General features: G+C 43.5%; 1 protein-coding gene across 1 annotated transcript in view; it reads right to left on the minus strand.

Moving 5' to 3' along the window:
* Positions 1-1,325: 1,325 nt before the first annotated feature.
* Positions 1,326-16,312, minus strand: part of LOC115459120 (prolactin receptor-like) — a 40,446-nt gene continuing 25,459 nt past the window's right edge. The window contains exons 5-8 of the mRNA XM_030188989.1: positions 15,826-15,967; positions 5,786-5,885; positions 5,277-5,346; positions 1,326-2,695 (exon numbers count right to left, since the gene is read on the minus strand). Coding sequence (XP_030044849.1) covers positions 1,772-2,695; positions 5,277-5,346; positions 5,786-5,885; positions 15,826-15,967 — 1,236 coding nt within the window. The 3' untranslated portion in view covers positions 1,326-1,771. The remainder of the gene's footprint in view (positions 2,696-5,276; positions 5,347-5,785; positions 5,886-15,825; positions 15,968-16,312) is intronic.

Raw genomic sequence — 16,312 nt, forward strand, 5'->3', positions numbered from 1 at the left:
TGTAAGTCTGGTGTGAGAGTTGGCCTTAAGCACAATTCTATAAAGGACACGTGCCGATTTTTGGCACCAAATTTTGAGGGCCATTTAATGAATCTAGTCCACGGAGCGTGCAAGCATGCTTGTAAATAATAATATACTAGACTTTACACACACTGTTGCTAACATGTAGGCGCAGGCATGTATATCAGCTCTAGGACTGATTGATTGCACCTCAAAGAACATTTTTAGCCACTTATTTTTCTTTATAAAATAGGCACAAAACAGGTACCTTAAATAGTGCTTTTAGTAAAATTACCCTCCACATGTGGTTGGTTTATTAATGCCTGGTGAGAAACACATCTCAACTTTCTTTTTTCTGTATATACTTATTTGAATACTTATTTGCTTTCTCTTAATAACCCAATATATCCTCTATCCCAAGTAACCCCTTTTAAAACATATTTGGCAAAACATAATATTCAATCACTAACCTTCAAATGGAGGCTAACAACAATGATGAAGCGAATTAAGCCTACAATTTTCTTTGGTATGGGACTGTAACAATTGCCTATACAGCAACAACAGAACCTTACAACCCACCCCGTCTCTATTTTCAATGATTTATCACCATTTTTGGGGGGTGCCATTGGAGGAATGTTAATGCCGTTTACTAATTTTTGGATTTTATCACATGACTGAATTTTAGTTAATGGTTTTATGGATTCCGTAAGAGCCCTGGTGGCTTTGCTGGAAAAGAGATTTCATTCATTAATCACTCTATAATTCACTGGAAAGCCTCCTCAATCCTGTGAATTCATAATAATTCCCATAAGGTAACATGGGAATTCAAAATAAAGTGATCATATAACAGGAATAGTGGGAGTGCATGATGATCTTGTCACTTTTCAAATGGTTTCACTCGAAGATGATGAAAAATCATTAAAAGTTGATGCAAAATATTTTGTTGACCTCTCAAGTTGTCTTTAAGAACTGCATGTTACCAAGATATTCCAACATTACAAACGGTTAGAAGGTTGTTGAACCATCATAGTTGAAAAAAAAATGTACCAGTCCTGTCCAAGTGAGAAAATATAACCCCACAAATAAAACATTCATAAACAGAGCTTACAACTATAAAACCTAGTGATGAAGTCCTGGTAATATGCAAGAAAAAATTGCTAGCATACCATTCATAAAAGATATCATAGCACATTTTTCTGTAAAAAAAAAGAAGCTGGTCGCCTCTTTTTGAACATTGTGACACATGAATTTTGCTGTTTCTATATCTATAAATAACAGAAATATGACATTGAATTGCTTGATTACAACATGGATTTTTATGGCACATGATATAGGATTCCTGATCTCTCCCAGCTTTGAATACTGTAAAAACTTTACAGCCAAACTAACAGACCTTTTCTATAACACACTTGTCGGTCTTTTTCCACCGAATCTAAGCCATGTGCTTTTGTTTCAGTTTACACATGATTTGTCCTCATTAACTAAAAAGGACACCTACAATAAAAATCACAATTATAAAACAAAATAATTTGTTCTGCCATCAGCTCTTACAAAGTGTGTAGCCGACTGAATACAAAGCATAAAAAGAGAGCAGCAAGTAAGCCTCTAGTTGTATTATTTTTCTAAATCCCATTTTTAAGAATCTCCTAGTGATTGCATTTAATCTGCTCTGTAGCATTACCTGAAGAAGCAGGTACTGTTTAACAATCAAACTTTCATTGAACTGAAGGGAGGTGTAGCCCAGTCCACTACTCTGACCACTGTTCTTTCCTCAGACTGCAGGGAAGTTGTCCATATGGTTTTCAGCTTGTTGCTGTGGGAAGATCTGACAGTATTCCTTGTGCGAGTCTTGGAACACGGGCAGGTTCTGCATTCCGGAATCCTGCACCAGCACTAGAACATTGTTTTCGTCAACCCTTGCCACTTTTGTGTATTCCTTGTTGGGTCCTGACACAGAACACTGTTTGCTACTGTCAGTGGTTTCGTTGTGTTTTGGTACCAGTGCTAATGCATTGTTTTGGCTGATTTTGTGAACTTCCACATAATCCATTGTTTTAGCAGACAGGAAAGGGGCTTTCTCCTGGGGAAGTAACCAGACTGTGTTATGGTTACCAGGTTTGGACTGTATCTCCAGCTCCTTCTGCCGACTTCGGTCTTCTTCAACGACGCTTTCAATGGTTTTGAAATACTTTGGCTGATAGTCCTCTTCATTTGCCATTACAACCGATGGCACATTAGCATTCAAGGCACCAAGGGCCAATTTACATACTTCTGTAATGTTGTGGTAGGAGAATTTGGAAGTATGACTATTGGGCATCGCTTCTTCAGGCCAAGCATATGATTTCTCCTCTGGATCTATGCACTGAGCAGCCCAGTCACTACTGCTCTGTCCAGCAGTATTTTCAAGTCTACTATCAACACCAACTGATTCAAAGGTTGATGGAGTGACTCTGGTTCCCTTATGCCTTTCAGAAAAAGCAGAGGGGCTGTCACAGCTCCCCCTTCCTGAGTCATTGTCTGGTTCAATGTGAGGTGACTTCACATTTTGATTTGAATGGACCTTATCTTGGTTCGATATCAGTTGGTCCCGACTATCGTCTACTTCCAAATAGTCTACCAGCAGTTCCTCATAGTCTGATGTTGGGGGGAACCCTTGGCATCCCAATGCACTCAGTAGCTCTTCAGATTTCCCTGTCTAGTTGAGAAAAGAAAATATTAGAATGGATTTACTTGATATAGCATGATCTGAATGTACATTATTTTAAACACACCCTATATCAATAAGGAAAATAAAAGGACTATCCAAAGATGTTATTGTATATGCACTTTAAGAGCAAACAGGTAATTTCTTCAATGTCCTATGTGCCTTGAAAAACTCCATGGGCAAATCAATGAAGAAAACCTCAAAAAAGACAAAAAAAGCCTGTTTTACTCTTTAGAAGATGAAAAACACTTTAAAAATTACCTGTGGCAGTTAGAAACACTAAAAATTGCTGATAGTCTCAAAATTCAACAAAACGGTGCTAAATTGATAAAGGACCCTGTGATTATCTGAATCACATCATTTTTATACTTTCAAAGCATAAAAATCGCTTAAAAATGCTAAAATTGCTATGGCACTCATTTTCAAAGCAGATGGACGTCTCAAAAAGGTAAAAAAAAGTTCATCTGCCAAAAATGTCCAAATCGTGATTTTCAAAAGGCAGTTTGTCCAAATAGCAAGGGGGCATGTTGGAAGCGTGTTTTGGGTGGGCCTAGGGCGGGCCCAAAATTAGGACATCTTTCAACGATAATGGAATGGGAAAGAAACGTCCACGGCAACAAAGAAGAAGGTTTTTTAATAGGCCTGTTTCAATCATATCCAGGATACAAAAAGGTGCCCTGATTGGGCAGCTGACCACTGGAGGGATGAAGGCATGACACCTCCTTCATCTCCCAGTGGTTACTGACCCCCCTCCTAACCCCCTAAGAAGTGAAAGTGACAGTGGATATCAGGCTCTATGACAGCTTCGGGTATTATGACCATTCCTAGTAGAGCAGCAAGCATATGTTAGGAGTAGCCTAGTGTTCAGTGCAGTGGACTTTGAACAATGGGACCCAGATGTAACTCCCACTTTAACTTTTATTTCTGTACAAATATGTGAGCCCTCCTGAAACAGAAATACCTACTGTGTACCTGAATTTATAAGACACCTGCAAGTGTGTGGCTATTATAGTGGTGTAACTTTAGGTACAGTAGGTTTTTATCTGTTCCTGGAGGGTTCACAATAACATCAGGGGCGTAGCCAGACCTTGGCGGAAGGGGGGGTCCAGAGCCCAAGGTGGGGGGGCACATTTTAGCCCGCCTCCCCCAGCCACCGACCCTCCCCCGTCACTTTCGACCCCCCCCCCCCCCCGCCGCAAGAAACCTTTGCTGGTGGGGGTCCCCAACCCCCACCAGCCAAAGTCTTCTTCAACACCGGTCTCTGGCGTGTTCACTAATCTGTGCTGTGAGTCCTGACGTCCAGCACGTAAGGAACGTGCAGGATGTCGGGACTCACAGCATGGATCAGCGAAGGCGCCGGAGACCGGCGCTGAAGAAGACTAAGGCTGGCGGGAGTTGGGGACCCCCAGCAAAGGTACCTTGAGGCGGCAGGGTCGAAAGTGGCGGGGGGGGGGGGGGGGGGGGTCAAAAGTAGAGGGGGCCAGGACTAAATCTGTGGGGGCCATTTCCCCACCTAGCTACGCCCCCTGAATAACATATTCTCATTATTCCACTGCACTGAGCACTAGGCTGCTCCTCTGCTCTGCAGGGACGTCAATGTGGCCATTTTTGTACAAATGATGCCAAACAGGCGTTTTGTGCCTGCATGTTTGGCTTTCATATAAAAACTGGCACTCAAAATTTGCAATGTAGAAATTTGCTACCTGGTAGAATGTGCCATCAAAAGAAAAGAAATTCTTAGTAAGTGCTAATGAAGCCAGCTCAACTATAACTTCCACTGGAACTCTTGAGTAAAAATTTCTCCTTCCAATTGTCTCTCTAATGGCCTGTATTGCCTCCTGCTGTGGATTATTCATATACAGAGACTCCACATTGAATGTTGTTAAATAGATATCTCACGTGCATCTGATCTTATCAAGAATGTTTATCATATCTGTGGAGTCTCTAGTATAGGACAGGATTTCCTTAAAAACAGTCTCAAAAACTGATCAGTAAAAGTGGGTAGACGTTCTAAAATGGATCCTATCACTGATATGATGCGTCTCCCTGGGCATGACTGTAATGATTTGTGTATTTCTGGTAACAAATATAGGATGGGGGACATTTAGGAAATCAAGCTCGTTCTGTGTTAAGAACTGTCCATTCTTAGCTAAGTCAATGCGTGGACAATTGAAGAGAGCATTCAACAAAAGGAACATCGAACACAAATGTGCAATCAAGAGACAAGTCAAGGAAAAACCTTTAGTGGAACACAGTATGGCCCAAGAACATAACTTTGAGGACTATCGTTTTTTCGTGCTAAGTATGCCAAGACCATCATGGAGGGAAGGTGACACTGATAGCTTGCTGCTAAAGACAGAACCTTGACACCACATGGACTCAATCTGAAAACAAATTTGTCAGTATTCCTGTGATGTCTGTATTATTATAAGTTATTTATTTTTTTATGGTACTCTTGTATATGTTTGTTTATTTATTTATGTGGTTGATCTTGTATGGATTTGTTTGTTTGTTTATTTATTTATTTATTGATGTGGTTGATTGACTTTTAGAAATGGTAGTTCTTGCTTACCTTAAGTAACTGTGTATCAAAGCCTATAATCTTAGGCCCAGGGACTGGTGGAAAGATGCAGGTCATTTTTCTTAATTGAAAGACACACATACAAACACACAAAACAAAAAGAAAACAAAAGGAATCAACAACAAAAGTCATTTCTATAGTATATGATATATATTTTCTTAATATTATACTGTTGGATACAAACACGAATATTTACATGCACTGCTTATACATAGGGGCAGGTGAAAAAACCTTGATCAATATCTTGTTGTTAGGTTTTTTAGTTGTGTATGCTTAAATTATCACAATGATTGTGCCAGCTGATTATTGAGCCAATTATTTCTCCATAAATCAATCCCTTTAACTAGCAACTGGTTCAAGAAATTATTTCTAGATGTGCAGAATCCAAGACACTGATACAAAAACACTGAACATCTTCAGTCTAATCCTACTCTAACATTTTAACACATCAGATTGAAGCAGAAGCCAGTCTTATTGCAAAGTGAAATATAATAACCTACTTGTAGCCTTTTGAAACCATTGTCCAGATCATGATCAAACCAATGACAAATGCTAAGACAGCTATTGAAATCCACAGTGTCAAATCTCTCTCCTGGAAGGCTGAAAGAGAAAAGAAGAAATTCTTAAGTCACGTGGAGGGGCATAATCGAAAGGGGCGCCCAAGGTTTCCTGAGGACGTCCTCGCAGGACGTCCCGGCGAAAGGGGCAGGGAAACCTATATTATCGAAATAAGATGGACATTCATCTTTCGTTTCGGTAATACGGTCGGGGACGCCCAAATCTTGACAGGTCATCCCTAGAGATGGTCGCCCTTAGACTTGGTTGTTTATGATTTTCTGCGATAATGAAAAGGACGCCCATCTCAGAAATAACCAAATGCAAGCCCTTTGGTCATGGGAGGAGCCAGCATTTGTAGTGCACTGGTCCCCCTGACATGCCATGACACCAACTAGGCACCCTAGGGGGCACTGCAGTGGACTTCAGAAAAAGCTCCCAGGTACATAGCTCCCTTACCTTGTGTGCTGAGCCTCCCAAAACCCATTCCTCACAACTGTACACCACTACCATAGCCCTTACAGGTGACGAGGGGCACCTACATGTGGGTACAGTGGGTTTTGGAGGGCTCATATTTACCACCACAAGTGTAACATGTGGAGGGGGATGGGCCTGGGTCCGCTTGCCTGAAGTGTACTGCACCCACTAAAACGGCTCCAGGGACCTGCATACTGCTGCGATGGACCTGAGTATGACATTTGAGGTTGTCATAGAGGCTGACACAAAAGATTTTTAAACTATGTTTTTGAGGGTGGGAGGGGGTTAGTGACCACTGGGGGAGTAAGGGGAGGTCATCCCCGATTCCCTCCGGTGGTCATCTGGTCAGTTTGGGCACCTTTTTGTGGCTTGGTCGTAACAAAAAAAGGACCAAGTAAAGTCGTCCAAGTGCTCGTCAGGGATGCTCTTTTTTTCGGTTATGGGTCGAGGACGCCCATGTGTTAGGCACGCCCAAGTCCCTCCTTCGCTACGCCTCCGACACACCCCCAGGAACTTTGGTCATCCCCGCGACGGAAAGCAGTTGGGGACGCCCAAAATCGGCTTTCAATTATGCAGATTTGGGTGACCCTGGGATAAGGACGCCTGTCTCCCAATTTGTGTCGAAAGATGGGCGTCCTTCTCTTTCGAAAATAAGCCTGATAGGGGCCCTTTTACTAAGCTGTGATAGGAACTAATCTGTGCTTACCGAAGGTTAAAAATGCCTATCACAGGGCACGCTCAGGTGTCCTGTGGTTGTTTTGGCATGCATGCTTACTATTTTTTTAGCACCGAGAGCATTTTTGGGGGCAGAGAGTAGGTGTGTTCAGTGCTAATGGGTTAGCATGTGGGCATTGCCGCATGCTAACCCATTTAGCATGTGTTTAGTGCATGAGCCCTTACCACCTATGGAAAAATTAGCACTTGATCATTATTGCTGATATACAAAAATCGGCCATTTTATCCCCATGTTAAAAGGTGGCCTTACCTGTGGGAAACCCACAAGCTGGTAATAGTGCAGGCCACCTTTTAGCACAGCTTAGTAAAAGGGCCCCTTAGAAATTAATTTTAAGTATTTTATTTTATTTATTCGGATTTGGATTTATTAACTGCCTTTATGAAGAGATTCACCCAAGGCAGTGTACAGTAGATACATTTTAACATCAAACCTACAATTTTGTTAACTGCATAACAATAGTAAAATGTACAAGTATAAACATAAATACATTATAGACAGCAAACTGAAACCTAATAGTAGGGCTACCATGAAACAGGATCAAAAATATACACATTTAACAGTACCGAAATCAAATAACAGAGATATAATATGATGTAAGCATAATACTAATGAAATATTTAATAAGCACACAATTAGAACATTCAATTAACATTGCTATGATACAAATGCTTTCCTACAATACTGCTTACCATATAGCTAAGGAGCAAAATGCAGATATATAGTTGGGGAGAGATGCGTGGTAAAGGATAGTTGGGATAAATAAACAGGTGACTAAACTAAAGGCAAGTTCTTTGTACAACTTAGATTGTGAGCCCTCTAGGGACAGAAAAAGTACCTGCATGTAATGTGTATAGCGCTGCATACATCTAGTAGCGCTATAGAAATGATTAGTAGTAACATTCATCCCAGTGGCGTAGCTACGTGGGGCCAGGGGGGCCTGGGCCCCGTAGATTTGGCCCTGGACCCCCCTTCCGACGACCCTCTCGACCCCCCCTCCCGCTGCCAATCCGCTGTCGCTTGCCTTTGCTGGCGGGGGACCCCAACCCCTGCTAGCCGAGGTCCTCTTCTTCTCACAAAAGGCTTCCTTCTGTTTCTGACGTCTTGCACGTACAACGTGCAGGACATCAGACTCACAGAACAAAGCCTTGCAGATCAGCTGATCTGCAAGGCTTCGTTCTGTGAGTCTGACGTCCGTCAGAAACAGAAGGAAGCCTTTTGCGAGAAGAAGAGGACCTCGGTAGCAGGGGTTGGGGTCCCCCACCAGCAAAGGTAGGCGACGGCGGGTTGGCGGCGGGAGGGGGGTTGAGAGGGTCGTTGGCAGGGGGGGGGGCAAAGTTGGTGGTGGCAGCGGTGGCGAGGTCGGCAATGGGGGGGGGGGCTAAAATGTGCCCCCTCACCTCGGGCTCTGGACCCCCCTCCCGCCGAAGTCTGGCTACGCCCCTGATTCATCCAGTATGGCAGTTCACTTTATTGAATGAGTTGACCAATCTCAAAGAATGAGTTCACCAAAGACTTGTTAGGCTCCCCCCCCCCCCCCCCAAAAAAAATAAGGCATGGCTTGTTACATATTGACTGTTCAAATAGTTTGACTCAACTTTGTATTGTTTCAGTACCTTAGTGTTCTACTTAAGAAAGTAGTCCAGGAATAAACGTTTGTTTAATATCATATTATTTAGATAAAGGTCAATTTTCATATTATTTAGATAAAGGTCAATTAAAAAAAAGGGTTAAGCGCCTAACACAGCCAAAGTTTCAACTGAATCTAGCTGTCTAGATTTTCAGCTCAGAATCTTCCCAAATCTAAATGGCTAAAAGTTAGCTGCCTCGAATTGGAAATCTCATTCTTTGGGTATCTAAGGTTAGCAAGGTAGCTGTGAACATAAACTATAGTTGGCAAAGTCTTTTCTCTCAGATGCCAAATAGGGATTGGCCCCCTCCTTATGAACAGGGATTGGTCCCTTCTTGGCTACACAGTGAACAAACTAATATTAAGCATTGGCAGGCTCTAGCAAGTACTGGCAGCAATGGAAATACCTGCTGAAACTGGGAGGAATAGATAATTATAATACATTTTCTTTTGAGGTAGCAGGAATCAATATTCCAAATATGCCTAAAAACTCCTAATACTCTGTCACATTGAGAGGACAATGAATCCCTAACAATTAATATCAACTTGAAGCAAAACCTCAGCGCTAAATGCTCCCCTACAGAGCAAACATAGCTCAACCTCGGGGGCTACAGCAATATTAATCATCTGTTTAAAACGCTTCAAACAACGGATAATAAATCCATAGTCCAAAGTAGAGAAAAAAGCCGAAGGCTGAAAAAAACTCCACTTATGAATTATAAGAATGCAAAGGCTCCCAACTGAAACAATGGAAAAAAAGTTCATGCAAATACTTATACAGTTCCCTTAAATGAAAGCATTACTCAGCTTTAATCAACTCCAATTGTTCAATTCAAATATGAAGCACTTATCTCAGTTCTGTGTCCAAAAAAAAAAAAATAATAATTTTGAGCCACAAAGTGGAGTTGAAGCCTATCCAACTGAACACACTTTTTCTTCACTTTGAACTGTGGATTTCTTATCCATTGCTTAAAGTGTTTTAAACCAGTGATTAATATTGCTGTAGCTCCTCGGTTGAGCTGTATTTGCTCTGTAGGGGAGCATTTAGAGCTGAGCAATTGCTTCTGGGTGATTTTCATTATTAGGGGTTCATTGTTCTCCCAACATGATAGTGTATTTGCAGAAGATTGGGTGTGTACTTAGGAACAGATAATCCTCAGTTCTACTCCTGGCTCTGTTTGGGGTGGGTGGGGGCATTTCAAGTGGTTAAGGTTGGGAAAGGCTGTTGGCCCTAGCAAAATCATTTTAATTGAAACAAAGAGGAGGAGGAAAGCATGAGGGTCTGTTATGTGAGGGGGGAGGGGTCTGTCAGCCAGAGGCGTACCAAGGGTGGGGCGGTGGGGGCAGTCCGCCCCTGGTGCACGCTGCTGGAGGGGTGCAGAGAGCAGCCGCGCGCCTGTCAGTTCCGCTGGTTCCCTGCTCCCTCTGCCCTGGAACAGGTTACTTCCTGTTCCAGGGCAGAGGGAGCAGGGAGCCAGCGGAACCGAGAGCTGTGCAGCTGCTCCCAGCAGCTAAAAATGCACCGGGGGGGGGGGGGGGGGGGGGGGGAAGGGGTTGATGCATCGGAGGGGGGGGGGGGGGGGTGCACATCAGCGATCCGCCCCGGGTGTTAGCCGACCGAGGATCGTCACTGCTGTCAGCCCTAGTGACTGCATTTTATTATTGGGCAGGTTTTTTGTGCATTGGTCAGCTAAATCTAGACCTGCTATTGGTAATCAGTGCTAGATGCCTAATTTCTTTCCTCTGACCTGACCTTACTCCTGATCATACTCACAATTCAGACTCCTTAACAGCACCACCTGAGCCCCAAGAAGCAGTCCTGTGCTACTACCATTATGGGGTTAAACCTAGCAGTAGACTACCTCTAGGGGCTTAGGTGATGCCATTTATGGACAAAGAGTCTCTGGGGGATCACTCCATCCCCTACTAGACATCAGAGATAGAGGTGGGCAATGGAAAGGAAGGAAAGGGATAGGGTAATACTTACTGTGTTTGAATATAACTAGCCATGAGCTACCAGCAGGGTCAGCTCAACCACTAGGCACGACTAGGTAGTTGCCTAAGGAAGCAGCTTCTGAGAGCAGCACACAGCAGTTGCAGCCAAAGCAAAACAACAGAGCCTGACAGCCACATAGACTCAAAGAACCATCAATACATACGTTTATCTGCAGTATAGGAAGGAAATGTCCAAATAGCCCATATCAGGAGTAGGTTTTTTTTTTTTGTTTTGTTTTGTTACATTTGTACCCCGTGCTTTCCCACTCATGGCAGGCTCAATGTGGCTTACATGGGGCAATGGAGGGTAAGTGACTTGCCCAGAGTCACAAGGAGCTGCCTGTGCCTGAAGTGGGAATTGAACTCAGTTCCTCAGGACCAAAGTCCACCACCCTAACCACTAGGCCACTCCTCCACTCCATATAAATGTACCTGTATGAATCACACACATATGTGTGTATTTTATAAACTTCAGGGGGCAATTCTATAACTGGGCACCACAAGTCAGGCACCTAGATGCAGTGTGCTAAGTGGTAATTCTAGAATGGTATCTGGGCACCAGGATTCTATTATAGAATACTAGCATAAGTCAGCACCTATGTGCCTAATTTTAGGTATGCCCACTTACGTTACATCAATAACAGGCATACATACACGCACCTACATGCAACACCTCAGCGTGAAACTTACTGGATACTACAGAATGCATAGAAATGTTGGTCTCGCCCATGCTCCTCCTCCGTGAACACTACCCTTGCATTTATGTGCTAAGCAACATCTGTGCATCATTTCTAGAACAGTATTGTGTCCCTAGCAACTGACGGGGGAGAGTGTGCACTTACCCATGTATGTGCTAGTATTCTATAAGTGCACAAATGATGCTTAAATTTAGCAGCCATGTTATAGAATGAGGGGGTATATGTGATTCTGCATCCAGGAACACTTATATGCAAATTGTGCTCATTTTTGAAGCAAATTACTCCAGGGGGAATGCTGCCCCCCAAAAAAATTATGTGCAAAAAATTAGAAAATTCTGCAACATTTTGCACACTTCGGGGGTCTTTTACAAAGGCGCAGTAGCGTTTTTAGCATGTGCTAATGATTAGCGCATGCTAAATGCTAAAGACGCCCATAGGAATATATAGGCATCTATAGTATTTAGCAAAAGCTTATTTTTAGTGTGCACTAAAAACGCTAGCGCGCCTTTGTAAAAGGACCCTTTTATTTATAATTGTTTTGTACAGAATTCCCCTATTATAAGGGCTGGCATCCCCCCCAGGCATGAAATACCCCCCACACCACAGTTTTCCATGTACTTTCATGCAAACTTCCATCCCATTCCCATGATGTGCACACACCTCATCCACCTTTTTTCCAGCCCCCTCCTTGCATCCACACTCCACCTACCTTTTCCAGCCCCCACACTCCATCCATATTTTTTCCATCTTCCCCCCTGCACACACACTCCATCCACGTTTTTTCCAGCCCCCCCACACCCACACTCCATCCACCATTTATCCACCCCCCTCCCACACCCACACTCCATCCACGCTTTTTTCAGGCCCCCACACCCACACTCCATCCACGCTTTTTTCAGGCCCCCACACCCACACTCCATCCACGCTTTTTTCAGGCCCCCTCAACACAGACACCCCATTCACATTTTTTCCAGGCCTCCCCAGAACACACACTCCATCCACATTTTTTCCAGCCCCCACATTGCATCCACCTTTTTTTCAGCTCCTCTCCCTGCATGCACCTTTTTTCCAGCCCCCTCCCTGCATTCACACCAGGGGCATATCTGAAAGTCGGCGGTAGCGGGGGCCGAAGTCAGAGTGAGGGGGCACATTATAGCCCCCCTCCCGCCATTTCCGACCCCCCCCTGCCGCCGTGGGTACCTTTGCTGGTGGGGGACCCCAACCCCCACCAGCCGAGGTCCGCTTCCTCCTGCCGCTGCGAGGTTTTTTAAGTTCTTCATCGGGATTCGTCCTCCGTCACTCTGTGCTGCTGTTCAAAGAAGCTGCTAGCAGAATGCAGTTTCGGACTGAGTCTGACGTCGCTGCTGCACGTTGTACGTGCAGGACGTCAGACTCATGTACAACGTGCAGCAGTGACGTCAGACTCAGTCCAAAACTGCATTCAGCTAGCAGCTTCTTTGAACAGCAGCACAGAGTGACGGAGGACGAATCCCGATGAACTTAAAAAACCTCGCAGCGGCAGGAGGAAGCGGACCTCGGCTGGTGGGGGTTGGGGTCCCCCGCCAGCAAAGATACCCACGGCAGCAGTAGGGGGGTCCAGGGCGAAATCTGCGGGGGCCCAGGCCCCTGTGGCCCCACGCAGATACGCCCCTGATTCACACTCCAGCCCCCCTCTTTGCCACCCCAGACCTGACTGTTCCTTTGAGCCATGCAGGCCTCATACAGCCACAGGGCTTAAAGGAAATGCAGCAGCAGAGGAGGAAGCAGCCCGACCTTTGACTGTGTGCAGCTCCTCCTCTGGACTGGTGAGTGTGGAGGGAGGGAGTCAGGGAGTCACTTTCCTTCTGTATGTATCTGTGCTACTGTGCCTGCAAAGGCAGACTGCACAGAATTCTACACGGGAAAGGCAGAATTCTGCACAGTCTGTGTGTGTGTATATGTGTGGGTGGGTGGTTTTATAGGGGGGGGGGGTATTCTGCGCAAATTCTACATTGCACAGTAGTGCGGAATTCCTTCAGGAGTAGCAGATGGATATCTCAAAATGGCCAAAAATATCCCAATCACGGTTTTTGAAAGGCAGAATTTAGATATTTTACACTGCAGTTTGTTCAAATAGAAAGGGGGCATGTTGGAGGCATGTTTTGGGTGGAACTACGGCGGGCCCAAAATCAGGACGTCTTTCAGCGATAATGGAACAAGAAGAAATGTCCAAAGCAACAAAGAAGTAAGTTTTTATCTAGACCTATTTCAATCACATCCAGGATACAAAAAGGTGCCCTGATTGAGCAGCTGACCACTGGTAGGATGAAGGCATGACCCCTCCTTCATTTCCCAGTGGTTACTGACCCCCTCCCATCCCCCTACGAAGTGAAAGTGACAGTGGATATCAAGCTCTATGACAGCTTCAGGTATTATGGCCATTCCTAACACAGCAGCAAGCAAGTATAAGGAGTAGCCTAATGGTCAGTGCAGTGGACTTTGAACAACAGAACGAAGGTGTAAATCCCACTTTAACTCTTTTATTTCTGTACAAATATGTGAGCCCTCTTGGAACATAGAAATGTTTACTGTATCTGAATTTATAAGACACCTGCAAGTGTGATAGGTATTGTAGTGGTGTAGCTTCAGGTGTAGTAGGTTTTTATCTGTTCCTGGATGGCTCACAAGAACATATAAAGGAATTAAGTTGGGATTTGTACCTGGGTCCTAAGTTCACTGCACTGACTACTAGGCTGCCCCTCTACTCTGTAGGGATGTCTGTGTGGCCATTTTTGTACAAATGATACCAGACAGAGGTTTTTGTGCCTGCTTTTTTGGCATTCATATTTTGGGCATTTCATTTTGCAAAATGGCTGTTCATGTTAGATGTTTTCAGTGCAAGAACGTCCTTCTCACATATTTTTGAACAGGAAATTCCGACCTTTTTCATGTTCAAAAATGGCTGTGAAATGGACATTTTTTTTTTGGACAGTATGAGCAGGATGTCCCATTTCTGACTTGGATGATCTTTTGAAAATGCCCCTCCACAAGTACTTTTACATGTGCATACCGTGGGGCGATTCTAGAAAAGCCCTTTTCTATGAGTAAAGCAGGGTTTACCTACAGGACACAAGATCCAAATCCCACTGATGTTCCCTGTGTCCTTCAGGAAATCACTTAACATGCTGGTCCTCGGGTACACACCAATTAGCATCTTGCGAAAATCATAAAAAATATATTTTTCATTCAAAGCCTTATTATGCTCTGGAATCCACTGCTGCAGGATGCTGTAAAAACAGCTCTTGTAGATGAGTTTAAAAAAGGAGGAAATGCCCTCTTGTTAATAAACAGTTATTAACAAGGTAGATCAGAGGGTAGGTAGCGTGGAACGTATCTGCTTTTTGGGATCCTGCCAGCAGCTTCTGACCTGAATTGACCACTGCTGGAAACAGGATATGGCTAGATTGACCTTTGGTCTGACCCACTCAAGGCAGTCGATGGAACAGTGGAAATATCTATCATTTATCCTGAACTGCAACTGAAAGGACATGAGTTAATTCCAATAAAATAAAATAGCAGTCCAGACTCACACACTGTCCTTTCACAAGCTGTGAGAAGTATCATTTTGTGCTGAATATTTTTTTTTATATAACAGTTAGCATTCAGAACAACTTGGACTAGATGATTTTTTTCCTATCACCTTCTCTGTTTCTGTTCTGTTCCAGAGACCAGAATGAAAATCTTGGAACACTTATTTTAAAGTGTTTGAGGGATGTTTTGTGAAACCTACAGACTTAAGCTCAGATCAGGACAGACATAAATGAGTTTACGAAAAGAATAGGATTTGTAAGTTATATTTGAAATTTCTAGTCAAAATGTCTGTCATGAAAAATCTATGGAAAGTATACAGGTTACGGGCCATATTCTATATATGGCACAAAATAAATTGGTGCCGAAAAAGTTAGGCACGGTTTATAGAATTTGTGTAGCGGCCACCCCGTGACTAAAATTTAAGCACAGCCAATTATACCAACTAAAACCTGCTGTAAATGCTCATGTCTTATTTAGATGCAGATCGGGCATATTCTGTAACAGTGACTATAATTTTCAGGAATGCCTATAACCCACCCATGCCCCTCCCATGGCCACACCCGCTTTTGAATTTACGCGCCTCACTTTAAGGAATATGCTTAGAAAGTTGCGTGCATAAATTGAAATTAGTGCTAATTAATGCCGATAATTGCTTGATAGAAGCCCATTATCGGCACTGATTAGCTTGTTAAACAATTAATTTGTGCACACAAATTGGCTATGTGTGCTGATTTGCATGCGCAACATTAGTTGCCATTTATAGAAATTAGGGGTATCTGAGGTATCAAAAATCTCTATTTACAAAAATATCAATAATATTTCACATTTGAACTTTATGGAGCCATTGACTTCAAAATCAGATAAGCTTGATTGTTTACTTACTGTTCGGAATCTGGATATAGGTCTCTGGGCTCCACTGACTCCAAAATCCATGGTCTGGTTTGCAGCGAACCTGAACCACATAGGTTTCACCTGGATGTAAACTTAAGACATTGAACTGTGTTTGCTGTCCGGCAGAATGGGTCTAGAAGAGGAGGAATAAAATAGAAAACTGAAAACACTTATATTTGATTGAACAAGAAGAAACCCTGCATTAGTATTTCCTCACTTTTCCCACAGTATAGAGCCACAAAAAACGGTTACGTGTTCTTGATAACTCAGTCTGGCACTTGGGTAAAAAATGGCACTTGGGTAAAAAATGTTTTTCACCTCTAAGTCACAGGTTCAAATCTGGTTCAGCTTGGTGACAAAAGTGAGTAGGAGAAGGACGAGACCTAGTGGTAGCAGTCAAGACTGACTAAGTAAACATTCTTCTTGTTTAGAATGAAAGTATGCCCTGCGAGAAGACAGTAGTGTTCACTTGCTCTTT

The sequence above is a fragment of the Microcaecilia unicolor genome, unplaced genomic scaffold (genome assembly GCF_901765095.1).
Source record: "Microcaecilia unicolor unplaced genomic scaffold, aMicUni1.1, whole genome shotgun sequence".
Taxonomy (NCBI): domain Eukaryota; kingdom Metazoa; phylum Chordata; class Amphibia; order Gymnophiona; family Siphonopidae; genus Microcaecilia; species Microcaecilia unicolor.